This window comes from Bos taurus, chromosome 11 (genome assembly GCF_002263795.3).
Source record: "Bos taurus isolate L1 Dominette 01449 registration number 42190680 breed Hereford chromosome 11, ARS-UCD2.0, whole genome shotgun sequence".
NCBI classification, from domain to species: domain Eukaryota; kingdom Metazoa; phylum Chordata; class Mammalia; order Artiodactyla; family Bovidae; genus Bos; species Bos taurus.
Window position 1 is genome coordinate 28,621,900 of NC_037338.1, and position 15,468 is coordinate 28,637,367.

The 15,468-nt window shown below is 45.6% G+C and overlaps 1 protein-coding gene across 3 annotated transcripts in view; it reads left to right on the forward strand.

Moving 5' to 3' along the window:
- Window positions 1–13,256, forward strand: part of PRKCE (protein kinase C epsilon) — a 542,457-nt gene extending 529,201 nt beyond the window's left edge. For all 3 annotated transcript variants that reach the window (XM_024998410.2, XM_005212581.5, NM_001111120.3), the window contains one exon: window positions 9,969–13,256. In XM_024998410.2, coding sequence (XP_024854178.1) covers window positions 9,969–10,115 — 147 coding nt within the window. In that variant the 3' untranslated portion in view covers window positions 10,116–13,256. The remainder of the gene's footprint in view (window positions 1–9,968) is intronic.
- Window positions 13,257–15,468: the final 2,212 nt, after the last annotated feature.

The following is a 15,468-nucleotide window of genomic DNA, read 5'->3' on the forward strand; positions in this document are numbered from 1 at the left end:
AAGGACAAATAACAAGGCTGTTATTTTGCTTCTAATTTTTCCCAAAGAGAAATATCTTCATTGTACAAAGATTAGGGCAGAAACCACTGTTAGGTGAACTGAAACCCATGTGAAGTAGATTAATGAATTATATCTAATGAAGTCAGATGGGAGCTATAACTCACCCAGGCCAGATCCTAGAGCAGTTACACTGAATCTCTGGGATGGGGGTAGCATTACTTTCATTTAAAGTTCCCTGGTGGTTCTGTTATGCAGCTGAGGTTAAAAGCCATCTCAGAGGCCCAGGTGAGTTATCTCTCAGGTTGGCAAAGAATTAACCATGCCCACTGTTTGGTGGTTGGGATTTGACAGAATAGAGCAGTGGTACCAAATGATGGGAGATGGGCAAACAGGCTCCCAGTATTCAAAAAGAGAGAAAATGACATTTGGGATACTCTGAGATGGATGTGATTAAAGCAGATTTCTACGAGGTTTTATGAGAAGATGGTTTGTGGACACTTAGGGGAAAATGATAATTGCTGGGAGCCAGTTAACTTCATTTCCAGACTAATAGATCAGACAAATGCTGCAGGCATTGTCTATCTTTATTCCAGCAAAACAGTTGAAACTCTCTGATATCATCTTCCTGAACCAGATGGAAAAAGTGACCATGGCTGGTTGATTAACAATGAATTTAACAACCATACCCGCAAAGTGTGTTGGTGAGACTGGTTCTGTCAGCTTTATGAGAGGGCTGCTTGTAGAGGGCAGGTCACAGGGTTCTGAGCCTGAACTTACCTTATGCAATATTTTTATATGCATCTTGATAGAGAGAGGGGAGGCATGGCAGTCAGATTTTAGGTTGACAAAAAGCTGAAGGAGGGGGCTTCCCTGGCAGTCCAGTGGTTAAGACTTCACCTTCTAGGTGAAGGGGGTAGGGGTTCGATCCCTGGTGGAGGAGCTAAGATCCCATAGGCCTTGCAGCCAAAAAAAGCAAAACATGGAACAGAAACAATATTGCAGCAAATTCAGTAAAGACTTTAAAAATGGTCCCGGTCAAAACAACTTAAAGCGGAAGGATATGGCAGATGAGTTAGATGACAGAATTAAAATGACATTCATATAATACTTTCTAAAGGAAACTCTAGTTTACATGAGGTTTACTTTTATGCTGTCATGCAATCAGCAAGCTCGGTAGATTTATTATCCCCAGTTCAGTTCAGTTCAGTCGCTCAGTCGTGTCCGACTCTTTGCGACCCCATGAATCGCAGCACGCCAGGCCTCCCTGTCCATCAACAACTCCTGGAGTTCACTCAGACTCACGTCCATCGAGTCAGTGATGGCATCCAGCCATCTCATCCTCTGTCATCCCCTTCTCCTCCTGCCCTCAATCCATCCCAGCATCAGAGTCTTTTCCAATGAGTCAACTCTTCGCATGAGGTGGCCAAAGTACTGGAGTTTCAGCTTTAGCATCATTCCTTCCAAAGAACACCCAGGACTGATCTTCAGAATGGACTAGGTTGGATCTCCTTGCAGTCCAAGGGACTCTCAAGAGTCTTCTCCAACACCACAGTTCAAAAGCATCAATTCTTCGGGGCTCAGCTTTCTTTACAGTCCGACTCTCACATCCATACATGACTACTGGAAAAACCATAGCCTTGACTAGACGGACCTTTGTTGGCAAAGTAATGTCTCTGCTTTTCAATATGCTATCTAGCTTGGTCATAACCTTCCTTCCATGAAGTAAGTGTCTTTTAATTTCATGGCTGCAGTCACCATCTGCAGTGATTTTGGAGCCCCAAAAAATAAAGTCTGACACTGTTTCCACTGTTTCCCCATCTATTTGCCATGAAGTGATGCGACCAGTTGCCATAATCTTCATTTTCTGAATGTTGAGTTTTAAGCCAACTTTTTCACTCTCCTCTTTCACTTTCATCAAGAGGCTCTTTAGTTCCTTTTCACTTTCTGCCATAAGGGTGGTGTCATCTGAATATCTGAGGTTATTGATATTTCTCCCGGCAATCTTGATTCCAGCGTGTGCTTCTTCCAGCCCAGCGTTTCTCATGATGTACTCTGCATATAAGTTAAATAAACAGGGTGATAATATACAGCCTTGACGTACTCCTTTTCCTATTTGGAACCAGTCTGTTGTTCCATGTCCAGTTACAACTGTTACTTCCTGACCTGCATATAGGTTTCTCAAGCGGCAGGTCAGGTGGTCTGGTATTCCCATCTCTTTCAGAATTTTCCACAGTTTATTGTGATCCACACAGTCAAAGGCTTTGGCATAGTCAATAAAGCAGAAATAGATGTTTTTCTGGAACTCTCTTGCTTTTTCGATGATCCAGCACTTTCTTGGTAAAGAAACTGAGATCCAGAAAAGTGAATCACAGAATCGTTATTTGTGGTAATCTTAAGAGGAAATCAAGGTTAAATATCAAGGGTGACATTCAGATGTGAAAAATCTATTTCAGAAGATTGGGGTTTGTGTTAGTTTCCAGGGGCTACCGTGAAGTACCACACACTGGTGGCTTACAGCAACAGAAATGTTATCGTTCTGGGTGAGAAGTCTTTGATCTAGGCGCCTGCAGATCAGGTTTCCCCCTGAAACCTGCAGGGGAAGGAAGACTTCCTTGCCTCTGTCAGCTTCTGGTGGCGCCAGATGTCCCTTGGCTTGTGGCCACATCCCTCCACTCTTCACATGCGTTCTCCCAGTGTCTCTTCATCAGGTCCTCCCGCTGTACATGTCTGAGCTCTGTGTCCAAATTTCCCCTTCTTATAAGGACACCAGTCATGCTGAATTAGGCCCTACCCTGATGACCTCATCTCAATTGGATTACATTTTCAAAGACTTTATTTCCAAATAAGGCTGAGGTGCTGGTGCTTAGAATTTCAACATAGCTTTTGAGGGAGACACAGTTCAAGTCATTCAAGGTTAGACTGGATTGGTAAAGCTGTCAGAGCATCACTGTGTTATCACAGTTACTCCATAAGTGATAAATCACTGACACTATCTTAGACAGTGGTTTGAGGGTTTCCACCAAGTAGAAACTGGCTGCCCTTAGCATTGCTCAGAACACAGAGACAAGGATCAAGCCATCAGTTCTGGCCACCACACTCTAAGAAGGAAATGGATTAAAGGATGGTAGAGCACCTCCCTGGCAAGATAGGTGCTGTGAAAGGTTCCACTGGCAGCCCTCTGTGTGTCTTACTCTGTTTTCTATAAGGAAAATCAGGAAAGGGATAGAAGAATATGTTGAGAGAAATTTCTAGGCAAATGATAGTTAACTTGAATTTGTGTCCCAACTCTATTTTTGTCAGGCAAGACACTATGCAGTTTTACATTCCTATTTCATCTAACTTCACAGGTGAACATGTGTATAAAGATATGCATATATACTCTGAAAATATATGGGCTTAATTAATACTGACTCAATGGACATGGGTTTGGGTGGACTCTGGGAGTTGGTAATGGACAGGGCGGCCTGGCGTGCTGCAGTTCATGGGGTCGCAAAGAGTCGGACACAACTGAGCGACTGAACTGAACTGAACTAAATACATATACATATGTATATCTAAAGATCTAGTTAATTGATATTGAGCAAGCATTCTAATTATTTATATGTTTCCTTTTTCTTTGAGGATATTTAAAAGAAGAAAATAGAGCTTAGATAAGCATATTGACATTTCAAAGAAAATAGAGCTTAGATAAGCATACTGGGACACTGCAAAGCTAGGAGGCATTTTGAGTTTGACTTTTATGGTGAGTAAAAGGATTTTGAGCAAATGAATATGAAGGGATTGCTGTGTGACCTGCTTTGCAGCAGGTACCTTGAGGGATATGAAAGGAAAATGTGACACACATAAAAATATTAGGAGGAGGGGGAAAAAATGCATGTTCCAGAAAGTGTTGCAGGGACTGGGAAAGGAGGGTGAGCTGGAGGGAGGCTGGAGGCTGGGAGACTCAAGAGGGAGCTGGAACCTGAAAGCTGGGTTCTTGGACACCACATTGAGACGACGCGTCTCCCCAGGAATAGTCTGTCTCCCAGGCTCTTGTTGCACTCATGGGCCAGGCCCCTGGCTTGTGGTCACTCTATTGCCCATGTGCCCTTGCTGTCATGCCAGGCAGAGATGAAGAGGTGGTCTGGGACCAGCACGGTGCCTATAGCCCCATGCCCCGGCCTGTAAGACCAGGGAGTTTTCTCAGCACTTTAGAACAAAGTCATCTGTTATCTCCTCATAATCAGATGAAGACAGAAGCAGAAATCACTGGCTTCTCTGAAAGCTTGTGTTTATGATTTCAGTTCAGTGAGGGCTCTGAAAGAACTGCGCCAGCCAGACAGGAAGCAAGCATGCAGGCAGCCTGCCCCATCCGCACAGCTGGTTGAGCCTCCGGCCCTCCACGGCCTCAGGGTGATTTAACAGACAGGTCACCAGCTTTGCCTCTCAGATGCGATTTCTCAGAAGACTCTAGAGTGACCTATAACTCTGTCTCCATAAGCACTGCCTCACTCCCCCACTGCAGATGCGAGAAGTGTGCTCTCCCCCAGGTCAGCCCTAGACCTCTCAGATCCAAGACCTGACTTCTGAAGGAAGCCAAAGGGAAGAGGAGTGTTGTTTTCCCCTGACACCAATAGCGGGGGTTAGGGACATAGCCACAAAATCCCCAAACTTCTCTTAGCCTATCTGTCTCGATGGGATTTGCCCAAACCCTGGTTCATTCCATTTCTGTCTCATACCAGCAACTGAAGAACTTTAGTGGCCCAGGCTGGCTGCTGATGGCAGAAGACACCCTACTAACCAGGCCTATACCGGCCGCTTTCTCAGGGCCCTGTGGAGCTGCCATGGGCAAGGGCACCCTGCTCGGGGCTCTTTGTGAGTCAGTCCTCAGCCTTCTCTAAACAAAAACACCCACTGGCACAAGAGTGCCTCAGGTCCAGATCACTTCAGTGGCTTTAGATAAAGTGGTAGCAAGAGACACGCACTCAATGTTTCTTCTCGGTTATTTATTGAGCGCTCACTATGTGCCAGGCAGTGCACCAGCCTGGGGATGGAACATTGAGTTCAACCTGATCCCTGCCCCCAGGAGCTCACAGGTTAATCACAAAAGGAGGTGGACACCCAGGGTGGCAAGTGCTGTGATAAAAGTTAGAGGAGATGACAGGACCCCAAGAAGAGACCTGGAGAGACAGAAGTTTTCCTGAAGGCAGGATATCTAAGCCAAGATGGAAAAGGTGAGCAGAAGTCAGCTAGGTGACGAGGACACGGGGCAGAAGTTAAAGAGGGGAGAGGGTGCTCCAGGCAGAGGACTGGCTGATCAAAGGCTCGGTTGCAGGAAGAAGCCAGTGCATCCAAAAAACTTCACAGTTCCCTAGGGCCTAGGAGATAAAACTGGATAAGTGAGCAGGGACCAGATCCCAGAGGGCCTTGGAAGTGATTAAGAAACTGGTGCTTTTTCCGAGAGCAGTAGGGCACTGTTGGAAGAATCTCAGTGGCTAGAGGAAGACCAGGATGTCCAGGCAGGCCCTGGCTCAGCACTAGTTCAGAATTTGAAAGCACACAGAGAAGTGTGAGCTCAGGCCCTGCACTCCAAAGCTCATGGTGCCCATGGGCTGCGCTGGAGATCCAGCCATGCTGAGCGTGAGGCATGCCCAAGGCAGCCCTGCACTCCAAAGCTCATGGCACTCATGGGCTGCGCTGGAGATCCAGCCACGCTGAGCATGAAGCATGCCCAAGGCAGCCCTGCACTCCAAAGCTCATGGCGCCCATGGGCTACGCTGGAGATCCAGCCACGCTGAGCGTGAGCCATGCCCAAGGCACGTGGTGCTAAGACTAAGAGGGTAGGAGCTCACATTTATTGGGTACCCACTGTGTGTCAGGATTTGCACTGAGGCGCCGCACATCTGGCATCTAATTCAGTCCTCAAGGCTATTGTAGGGCTCCTGGGACCACCCCCATTTTACAGATGAAAGACCCAGGCTCAAAGAGGTTTCCTTCACAATGTCATCAAACCAGGAAAGGGACGGTACCAAGATGGGAGGTCAGCCAGTGCTTTCTCCTCCTCCATGTGGTGTCCCCTCCATGTGGTCCAGAGGGTGTGGGAAGGGCTTCATGGAGGAGACAACGTGTGAAGAGTTAGATGACTGTTCCCTGTCCCAGTGTCGCCTCTCAGGCTGTGTGGTGGGGGCTGAGTCAGGTGTGTAGACATGAAGGGAGGCAAATGGGATGACTGAAGATCCAGGTAAACAGGGACTTTGTCCGTCAGAACCCTGGAGATGAGTCCTGTACCTGCTCTTTAAGGGAACAGCAGCTTTCCAATGAGTGAAACCAGTGAGTAAAGGATATAGTTCCCAGTCCTCTAAATGTGAGGATGTGAGGCTGCCTACATGCTATTAACATGGGATGGGTTTCCTCAGAAATACTTGCTCTGGAAAACCTCCCAAGCCTCTAAGGTTAATTAATTGTCAGAAACTGTAAGTTATATGAATGGAAATGAATAACTGACAAGGATCTAAGATGTCTCCAAGGGAAATAAGGCCTGGACCAGGTAGCATAAGGGGTGCATGAGCCAAGTAGGTTCTTCCATAGAGTTCTTGAAGAATGGCATACTCGCGCGCATGCCACCAATGATTCTGGTTCCCCTGGAAAGCCCAGAGCTGAGCTTGATTGCTCCCCAAGCCAGCTCACCATGCACCTGGAAAAAGATGTCCCTAGCTGTGTTGACTGAGCCTGGTTCCCTGGTAGGCAGTCAGCAAGTTGGGACTTTCAGACGTCCTATGAAACGTAGCTCCATCACTATACTCAGTTGACCTCAGAAAATGAAACCAGTTTCCATGACTAGTGGACTCAAATGATTGAAAGGTGAAGCACAAGAAATTAAACAGGGGAGTCAATGCCAAAGCCTTTACAAATGTCCCGAGGTTCCCTATACACCAGCCCCCCTCCTCCATTAGTGACCAGTGCAGAGGAGGCTGGAAGGAGGGGATCCTGCCCCTGAAAGGTCCTGGATATAGCCCACCATCAGTGGTGCTCAAACTGAGTTTCCCTTCTGCCCTATTCTCTGCCAGTCCTCCTCACCAGCTCCCTCTCCTTCTGCCCCCACTGGGATGATACTTGGTGCTTCCCGTGCTGCCGTCGCCTTCTTCCCCATCCTGCTCCTCCCCCAGCACCATGGGCCACATGCTGTTACCCCTCTTCAATCAAAGTAAACCCCTCGCTCCTGTGATAGAGACCTTTGGGAGAGGAGTCTTCACACCCTCTCCCCAGGCAGCTGCCCTCCTGTGCCCCACATGCATCACTGTGGAGATGGGCTTTGTGGTTCCCCTGTGAAGTCTCTCTCCATGCAGGGCCCCCTTTTCCTTTTGCTCTGTACACACTGGAGATGGAGAACATGTCATCCTCTTTTGCCTGGAGCCAGCCCTCCTGTAGGAATGGCTGAGCCACCCCTCAGTTTTCTCATCTCAGGGGCGGCACACACCCGCTTCTGCTGCAAGTACTGTTTCCGTCCCTGTGGCTTTCCTCTGTCCTCTTTCTGTCCCCCCCTCCAAGGCCTCTGAGCCCTACTGAGCTCTGATGGCTCAAGGCCGGAGAGAAGGTGCCAAGCAGGATGGATGGGGGCGCAGTATGGGAAAGATTAGCTCATCTCTTCTCCGTGGTGTCTGTCTGATTCTGACCTCAATCTGGGACAGTTTGAAAACAGACTCCCCTGCCAAGTTCACCTCACTGTGTACCACTCTCTCCCTGATCCACAGCCCTCTCCCACCACACTGGCTTACTAGCAAGGCTTTCTGGCTTTACTTCAGCCTAGAAGCTTGACCTAAAGGTCTCCTGGTTGCATTTGAGCCTGCCCATGTTTTCCCATGTCTCCAGTGTCCAGCTCTCCAAATATTCTGCACCATGAGAAGCATCATGCTGAGAGCTGGACTTGAGTCTGGCCTCACTCTGAACTCAGTTGGGTGACTCTGGGCAAGTGATGAAACCTCTGTGAGCCACAGTTTCCACATCTGTAAAATCAGGATAATAACACCTGCCTGTTCCAAAGATCAATAAGCAAATGAACATGAAGATGCTCTGTAAGGTGGCACTTTCCAAACCACATTCTGCAGACCTTCGCTCCCAGGACAGATATTGAGAAACTATTTAGGGAAAGAAAAAAAAAAAAAAGGACTTCCTTGGCAGTCCGCAGTTAAGACTTCACCTTCCAATACAGGGGGTATGGGTTCGACCCCTGGTCTGGGAGCCAGGATCCACATGCCTTATGGCCAAAAACCCAAAACATAAAACAGAAACAATACAGTAACAAATTCAATAAAGACTTCAAGAATGGTCCACATCAAAAAAAGAATCTAAGAGAATCTTTAAATAAAATGGTCCACATATATATATATATATGTATATGTGTGTGTGTGTGTATATATATATAAAAATATATAGTCTGAGGAAGTTTGAGGAAGACTGACCTTAATCAAATCAGCCAGGTCTTCTTGACTGCAGGGTGTCCACCACATCCTTTCGTTTGCTGACATGCATGATGACTCTCCCAGAGCAGAGTACAAAATATAGCTTTGTCTCAAGACTACTTTTTTACACAGACTATCACTAAATTTTTAGGTAACTGATTTCCATAGAACATAGCATATGTTAATATTTATTCTACAAATAATAATAGTCACCACAAGAGTTATTCCATCATCCAGGGCACGAATCCTGGATAATGCCAATTAATCAATGTCTGAAAAAATATTGCCGGAGCTCCTTCAGTCATCTCAGTATTGTGCTGTGGATGGCAGGGGAGAGGGAACTTGGTGCTGAGGGTCTGTCAGTCAGACTCCACCCTTATTTCCCGCCATCCCCATGCTGCACTCTGTCACAAACAGATTGACCAACCCATTGTCGTGTATACACATCTTTCGTGTTCCCAATCTCCTGCCTTTTTCCCATCTTTCTCTCTGCCAAGGTGCCTTCTTCCCATCTCTACCAACATGATGGTAATTCATTCTTCAAGTCTCAGCCAGGTCCCACTATTCTGTGAAAGTTTTTCTCACCATTGCAGTGTGTGCTAGAAAGGAATACTGACCCCAACCCAGCAGGGAGCCCCCAGAGGCAGAGAATTATTCTTACTTCCTGATTTTCTCCAAAACCCAGAGTTTGTTTGATCACTGCCCTCCACCCCTTCACAGACCATAAGCGCAATTTTGGCAACTTGAGCTTCCAACTAGGTATGGGTCCTTCTGACCTAGAGAGTCAGTGGTGGGCTTGCTGATGTATTCACTCATTCAGTAGGTGCTTAGTTTAGGGGACTGCTAGGAACCCAAGGTTGAGTCAGACAAGGATTCTGCCTTTAAGGAGCTCATGGACAGGACAGAAGCATTAACAATTCACTGCAAGTCAGTGTCTTGAGTGTAATAATAGAAATAATGTGGGAGCACAAAATAGGATTCAGGATGATAGCAGATGAGGATCAAGGCAGGCTTCCCAGAAGATGGTCCCAACCCCTACTCCACGCATCCCCCTACATACAGAGAAGACGTCATCTAGAGGAGACATGGTAAGGTGATGGGGGTGGTGATGGTTACCTTTATGGAAGAAGGACCACTGGAGAGCTCATAGAAGGGCAATTCAAGTTCATTCCCTGGATCACAGAAAGGGAGGACTCAGTGGAGCCAGAGGGTTAGGGCAGATGCTAAAAGGGAAAACGCCCGAACATGCACACACACACAGTCTATGGGAATCCCACTTCCTTGCTTTTCCATCATACCTCTCACCCCTTCTTCCTTCTCACTTGACCTCATTCTTCCTTTCCAAGTCCTCCGTCACCTCTCGGTCCTGGGGCCATTCATCGTTACCTCATTGAAACAGCTCAATGTCTGCTCTCAGTAGCTAGAGGTCTGCTTTGGCAAGAGGCTGGTCAGCTCGATGCCCACTCCCTGTGGGGGGCCTTGGGGAGGAAGGTCAGCCTAGAATCAGCGCTTTCTCTTATCTCCCCACAGAAAACCAAAAGAGACGTCAATAATTTTGACCAAGACTTTACCCGGGAAGAGCCAGTACTCACACTCGTGGACGAAGCGATTGTGAAGCAGATCAACCAGGAGGAATTCAAAGGCTTCTCCTACTTTGGTGAAGACCTGATGCCCTGAGCAGCCGCTCCCAGTGAAGTTTGGTGATGCTGCAAGCAGGGGCGCGGGAAGATTCCTATTTTCCCATCAGATGGTCTTGAACTACTTCTCCCCAGAGCCCAGTCCCTTGTCCACCCTCTATTTATTGCATTCCCTCACCCCGGGGCCAGCTCCTCCCCACTTCCACCTGATGACCAGAAGGCACTCTTGATTCTCGTCTCACCAGTACTGCAGAATTGTGCAGGTTCAGCAGTTCACTGGACCCACTGCTGAGTTTGGTCTGTTGGCAAGCCTGGCTTTGCTCCTTGGGGGCTTCTGGTAAGGAAGGAACTTCAAGTCTTTTACTGCAAAGAAAAGAAGGAAGAAAAAAAGCAAGCAAGACTCTGGCTCTGTTTTTGAACATAGAGTCCTGACAATTCTTGCTTCTCCTCACTCCAGTCCCCCACCCACCACCTGCCACCCTCTGCCATTCTATCCAGAAGAGAAGAGACTGGTGCTTCTTCAGCCCAAGGGTGAGCGCCCTCTAGGCGTGCCCAGGAAGGAGTGAGGTTGGAAGACACCCTGATCGGCTCCCTGTGTTGGTTTGCTCTGGAATGGCTCGTCGTCATTTGCTTTGGTTTTAGATTTGGGGCATGCCAAAGTTGTATAAGCATGTATCTTGTGGAAGAAATCGCTCTCCATAGAAAAAGAAATTTGATTTGAACTCTATTAACATTTCAAAAATAGATTATCAAATTTGCTTTCTAATTGGCCAAAAGAAATAAATTCCATTGTTAATACAGGTAGATATTAAAGGGCTAATATACAATGAGAAAATCATCATCCACGGTGTATGCTCTTAATGCTTTCGTGGCACCTGGGGGCTCGGAATTGAGAGAAAAGGAAACTAGTAGAGCTCTTTGTTGTTCAAGTTCTGCCTGAACTCCATGGCTACCCCACAGAGTGGTCAAGACCCTGGGTTCTAGCAAAACTCAGCTCCCAGATTCTCTCTCCAGTTTCATCCTGAATCCCCAGCATCAACTGTATTTATTTTCTGCAGCAGTGTGTGATTTTTGCGCACTTCTACCAAATGATAGTACTACTGTGTTGTGGTTTTTAAACATTAAACATGTAAAGTTAAATATAAAATATCTGCTTTTGGAACAAGCAGCATGAGGCTAAACATGGGTTATGTAGAGGGTATCAGGAGATTGAAGAGCGACTTATTGGAACACTGACAGGGTGGCAAGATGTTCTCAGAGTGCTGTTTCTGTGTGACATGCAAGGGCAACTCATGTGGACACTATTTAATGGATGTGATGTTACCTCCTGTAGATATGCTACCAGTGTTACGTTCTTTGATTTCCAAGGATTCTCTGTGGCTTTGTGTGTTATGTTTCCCGGAGGTCGTTGGATTATCTATTTCACTGAACTGACTTAGCAGGGAATGGAATCTATTCCAACGATTGCACGTGGATTTCCCAGCTGCCCCTGAATATATATACTTGTGAGTGGCAAAGTGGCACTAATGAAGCTTTTTGCCTTTTGTACATTTGAGATTTTTTGTATATAGTGTTTGCTGCAAGGCCTGTGGAATTAATTCATTGAATTTAGAGGTATCAACTGCTGCATGTTCAGGCATATTATAAACTTTAGTCTATGAAAGAATAATTATAATAATGTCCAGGTGCAATACTCTGTAAGCGTATTGGTTCAAGTTACCAAGAGATAAGGTGTGTTTCCTTCTTTCTTTCTTTTTCTGGGAGGCGGGGGGCGGGAGGAGGGATGGTCTTCATATTGTTTATTTCATTTTGGTTTATTTTAAAAGATGTAAACATGTATTAAGCTATATTAAATCTCACATATAGTTCTCCTGTGCTCTATTATGTCCTGATAGAGATGGGGAAGAGAAAGGAATGTTCTGGATGGTTGTTTCAAAGTTTGGACGGTGACTAGCTCAAGCCCATACAGAGCTGGTGTCCATATTTGCATCTGGCTAGTCATGGCCTTGGTTACTAGTGATGACATTCACTTCTCTTTTGTTTTGATTTTTGAAAAAAACTCAGGTGTAATTATTATCTGTTCTTGTTATAATTTCAAATATTATGCTATATCAACTTGTGTGTTCAGCATACCAGTGAAGAGATGAAGAACAGTAGATTAATTTAATTTATCTTCGGTAACTTGACATAGTAAGGGGAGACTATCTTCCGGAGTTGAGGACAAGCACAGAAACATCTTCATGGTGGCGTCATCTCATTTTTTAGGAAAACATGACAATACTGCCCATCTTACTCACGAGTCACTATGCTCTCTGTTTTCTTCTCTGCTTCCTTCACCCTGATGATTGAACGACCAAGCACGCTCTTAAACTGTCATGCCGAACGGCCTTGTCCAAAATGTTCCCATGTCAGCAGGGGTTGGGCCCTTCCTGCAGGACAACTGGCATTTTTGTTGGAAGACAAATAATAATACATTCTACCCAACAGCTCCAAGCAGTCACTCAAGCAGGTTGCCTGGCTCAGAGATGCCCCCTTCCAGGCCCCAGAGCTGGGCTGACTGGGATGCCTCCTGCTTGAAAGCTGGTCAAGTTCTCACACAGGCAGATTCAAATCCTATGTAGTCTATAGAATAGAGCTTGTTTGTTCCTTGAATACTCATTGTTTCATTTCGGTTTTCACAAGAGTTTGGAAGCAGACGCACTATTACATTTCTGCGGATTCTTTCTAATCTTTCCAACTAGCTTGCTCACTCTTTTTTATTTTTTTTGAGACAAAAAAGGAGGGGAGTGTAAAAAAAATGCCAAAAAAATATATGAAGGATAGCTGTTCTCCTGTATTCTCTCATTATGGACTTTGTGAAGTGGAAACAATTTTTTTTTCCTCCAAAGGTGAAAAAAATGCATTCTTACATTAAAAAAAAAGAAGGCTAAAAATTACCTCTTTTTAAATTATGTGCAAAGTAATTCTGGCTAAATATAAAATGTATTCAACTTTAGGGATTTTTTTTTGTATTGTGATACTTTATTTGTACATTTTTTTCTTTTTGGGATGTAATTTTAATCTCTTGCCATTCATTAGTGTTATTTCATTGTAAACATTATTGTGCCAAATGTACTGTATTCAAAAGGATGTGAATGTGTATTGTTTCAGAACCTAATAAATACAATGACGTTAAATCTTATTTCCGGGTCCTATTGAGTATTTTATCTCCTGGGCTCCATTTTATCTCCTTGGTGAGTGGCAAGGTGGCACTAATGAAGTTTATTGCCTTTTGGACTTTAGTGATTCCAAATTCCCAAACCTAGACAAGGTTTCAACTTTTCTCTTATCCTTTGAAGATGCACAAATGTGCAAATGACCATATGTGCATCCTGCCCTTGCCCACCCCTGTCTGGCCCCTGCATTCAGGGACTGCCAACCAGAAGTGTGGAGGGGGCCTGAGCACACTGGATGCGCCAGCCCTGGGCTGCCTGGGCATGAAGCTGCCTTGGAGTGCTGGGAGATGGCCAAGCAGCACCGAAAGCACTTCATTCTCAGCTTTCTAGAGAAGAAAAGACTAGATCTTCTTGCAACCCATTCAGGCCTCTTCAAGACTCAGTTTTGAGGACCAGCTGCTCAGAACTTCAGACCTTAGGAATCCAAGAAGCTCCCACGAGGCTGGAAACCTCCCATGACTTAGGTATATTATCCTGAAGGTACTCACCTCTCAGTCCCTTCCCCCTCCACCACCAGCAACCTCATCTGCCTACCTGAAGATGTAAGCATGGACCTCCAGACCCACTCCAAGAAGGTTATTCAGTTCAGTTCAGTCTCTCAGTCGTGTCCAAATCTTTGCAACCCCATGGACTGCAGCATGCCAGGCCTCCCTGTCCATCGCCAACTCTCAGAGTTTACTCAAACTCATGTCCATTGAGTCGGTGATGCCATCCAACCATCTCATCCTCTGTCATCCCCTTCTCCTCCTGCCTTCACTCTTTCCCAGAATTGGGGTCTTTTCTGATGAGTCAGTTCTTCACATCAGGTGGCCAAAGTTTTGGAGTTCCAGCTTCAGCATCAGTCCTTCCAATGAATATTCAGGACTGATTTCCTTTAGGATGGACTGGTTGGATCTCCTTGCAGTCCAAGGGACTCTCAAAAGTCTTCTCCAACACCACAGTTCAAAGGCATCAATTCTTTGGTGCTCAGCTTTCTTTATAGTCCAACTCTCACATCCATACATGACTACTGGAAAAACCATAGCTTTAACTAGACGGACCTTCATTGCCAAAGTAATGTCTCTGCTTTTTAATATGCTGTCTAGGTTGGTCATAACTTTTCTTGCAAGGAGCAAGTGAAGCAAGGAGAAGGTTGTATTTATCACCATTTTCCTCTCTGATTCAGACAGCTGTTTCTAGGTAAATGACCATCCTAGGAGAAACAAGCTTCCCACCAGCATGTCTGAGTTTAAATAAAAAGAAAATCAAATTAAAAGATCTTGTTCTTAGAAGGTCAGAAGACATCTCCAAGCATTTTACTGAATGAAATATGACCAGTCTACACATCCCTTGCCTAGTGGTCCAGAAGAGACAGCTCCAGAGTCCTGGAGATGAGGAAAGTCATTCTCCCCAAATCCATGTGCTCGATAAATCACCTTGAAGCTATAAAAAATGTCAATTGCTGATCAGAGTACCTGGTTTAGAACCTCTTCCCTCAATTCCAACTATGTTCTAGAAGAGGAAGTCAAGCAATGCCATGCCTATTCCAGGAAAACCATGGCCACTGGTCCCTGGCAAGGGCTAGGTGGCTCCAGAGCTGCTTCAAGAAAGCCTATCCGTGTGACTTTGCCCCTGAACTGAGAAACAACAGGTCTAACAGATTTCTCGCAGAGAGAATCTATGGGAAGACTAGTCCTTCTCTATTTCCATGGACCTGAGTACAGTCCAGTGCTTGGATTACCAGGGGCCTGAAGATCTCCATGCAGTAAAATTACTAAACCACAAAGTGTGTGTTGTCATAGTGCTTACAGTAGCAGAGAGATGGAAAGGAAAACAGCACAGAAGCCACATCATGAAGTCGGGTTTTCAATTTAGAGTTCTTCAGCCTAGATAATGATACGACTTGGGTGGTATGTTTGAAACTAGACCTGAAGGATGAGGAGCTGTTCTAATCAGGAATACACCCTCTGGGGACCAGCTGATTGGATAAATAGACAGTGTTTATTTAGAAGGTACTACAAGTGCTTCTTTCCCATTCTGTTGTTTTCCTTTATTTCTTTGCATTGATCACTGAAGAAGGCTTTCTTATCTCTTCTTGCTATTCTTTGGAACTCTGCATTCAGATGTTTATATCTTTCCTTTTCTCCTTTGCTTTTTGTTCTCTTCTTTTCACAGCTATTTGTAAGGCCTCCCCAGACA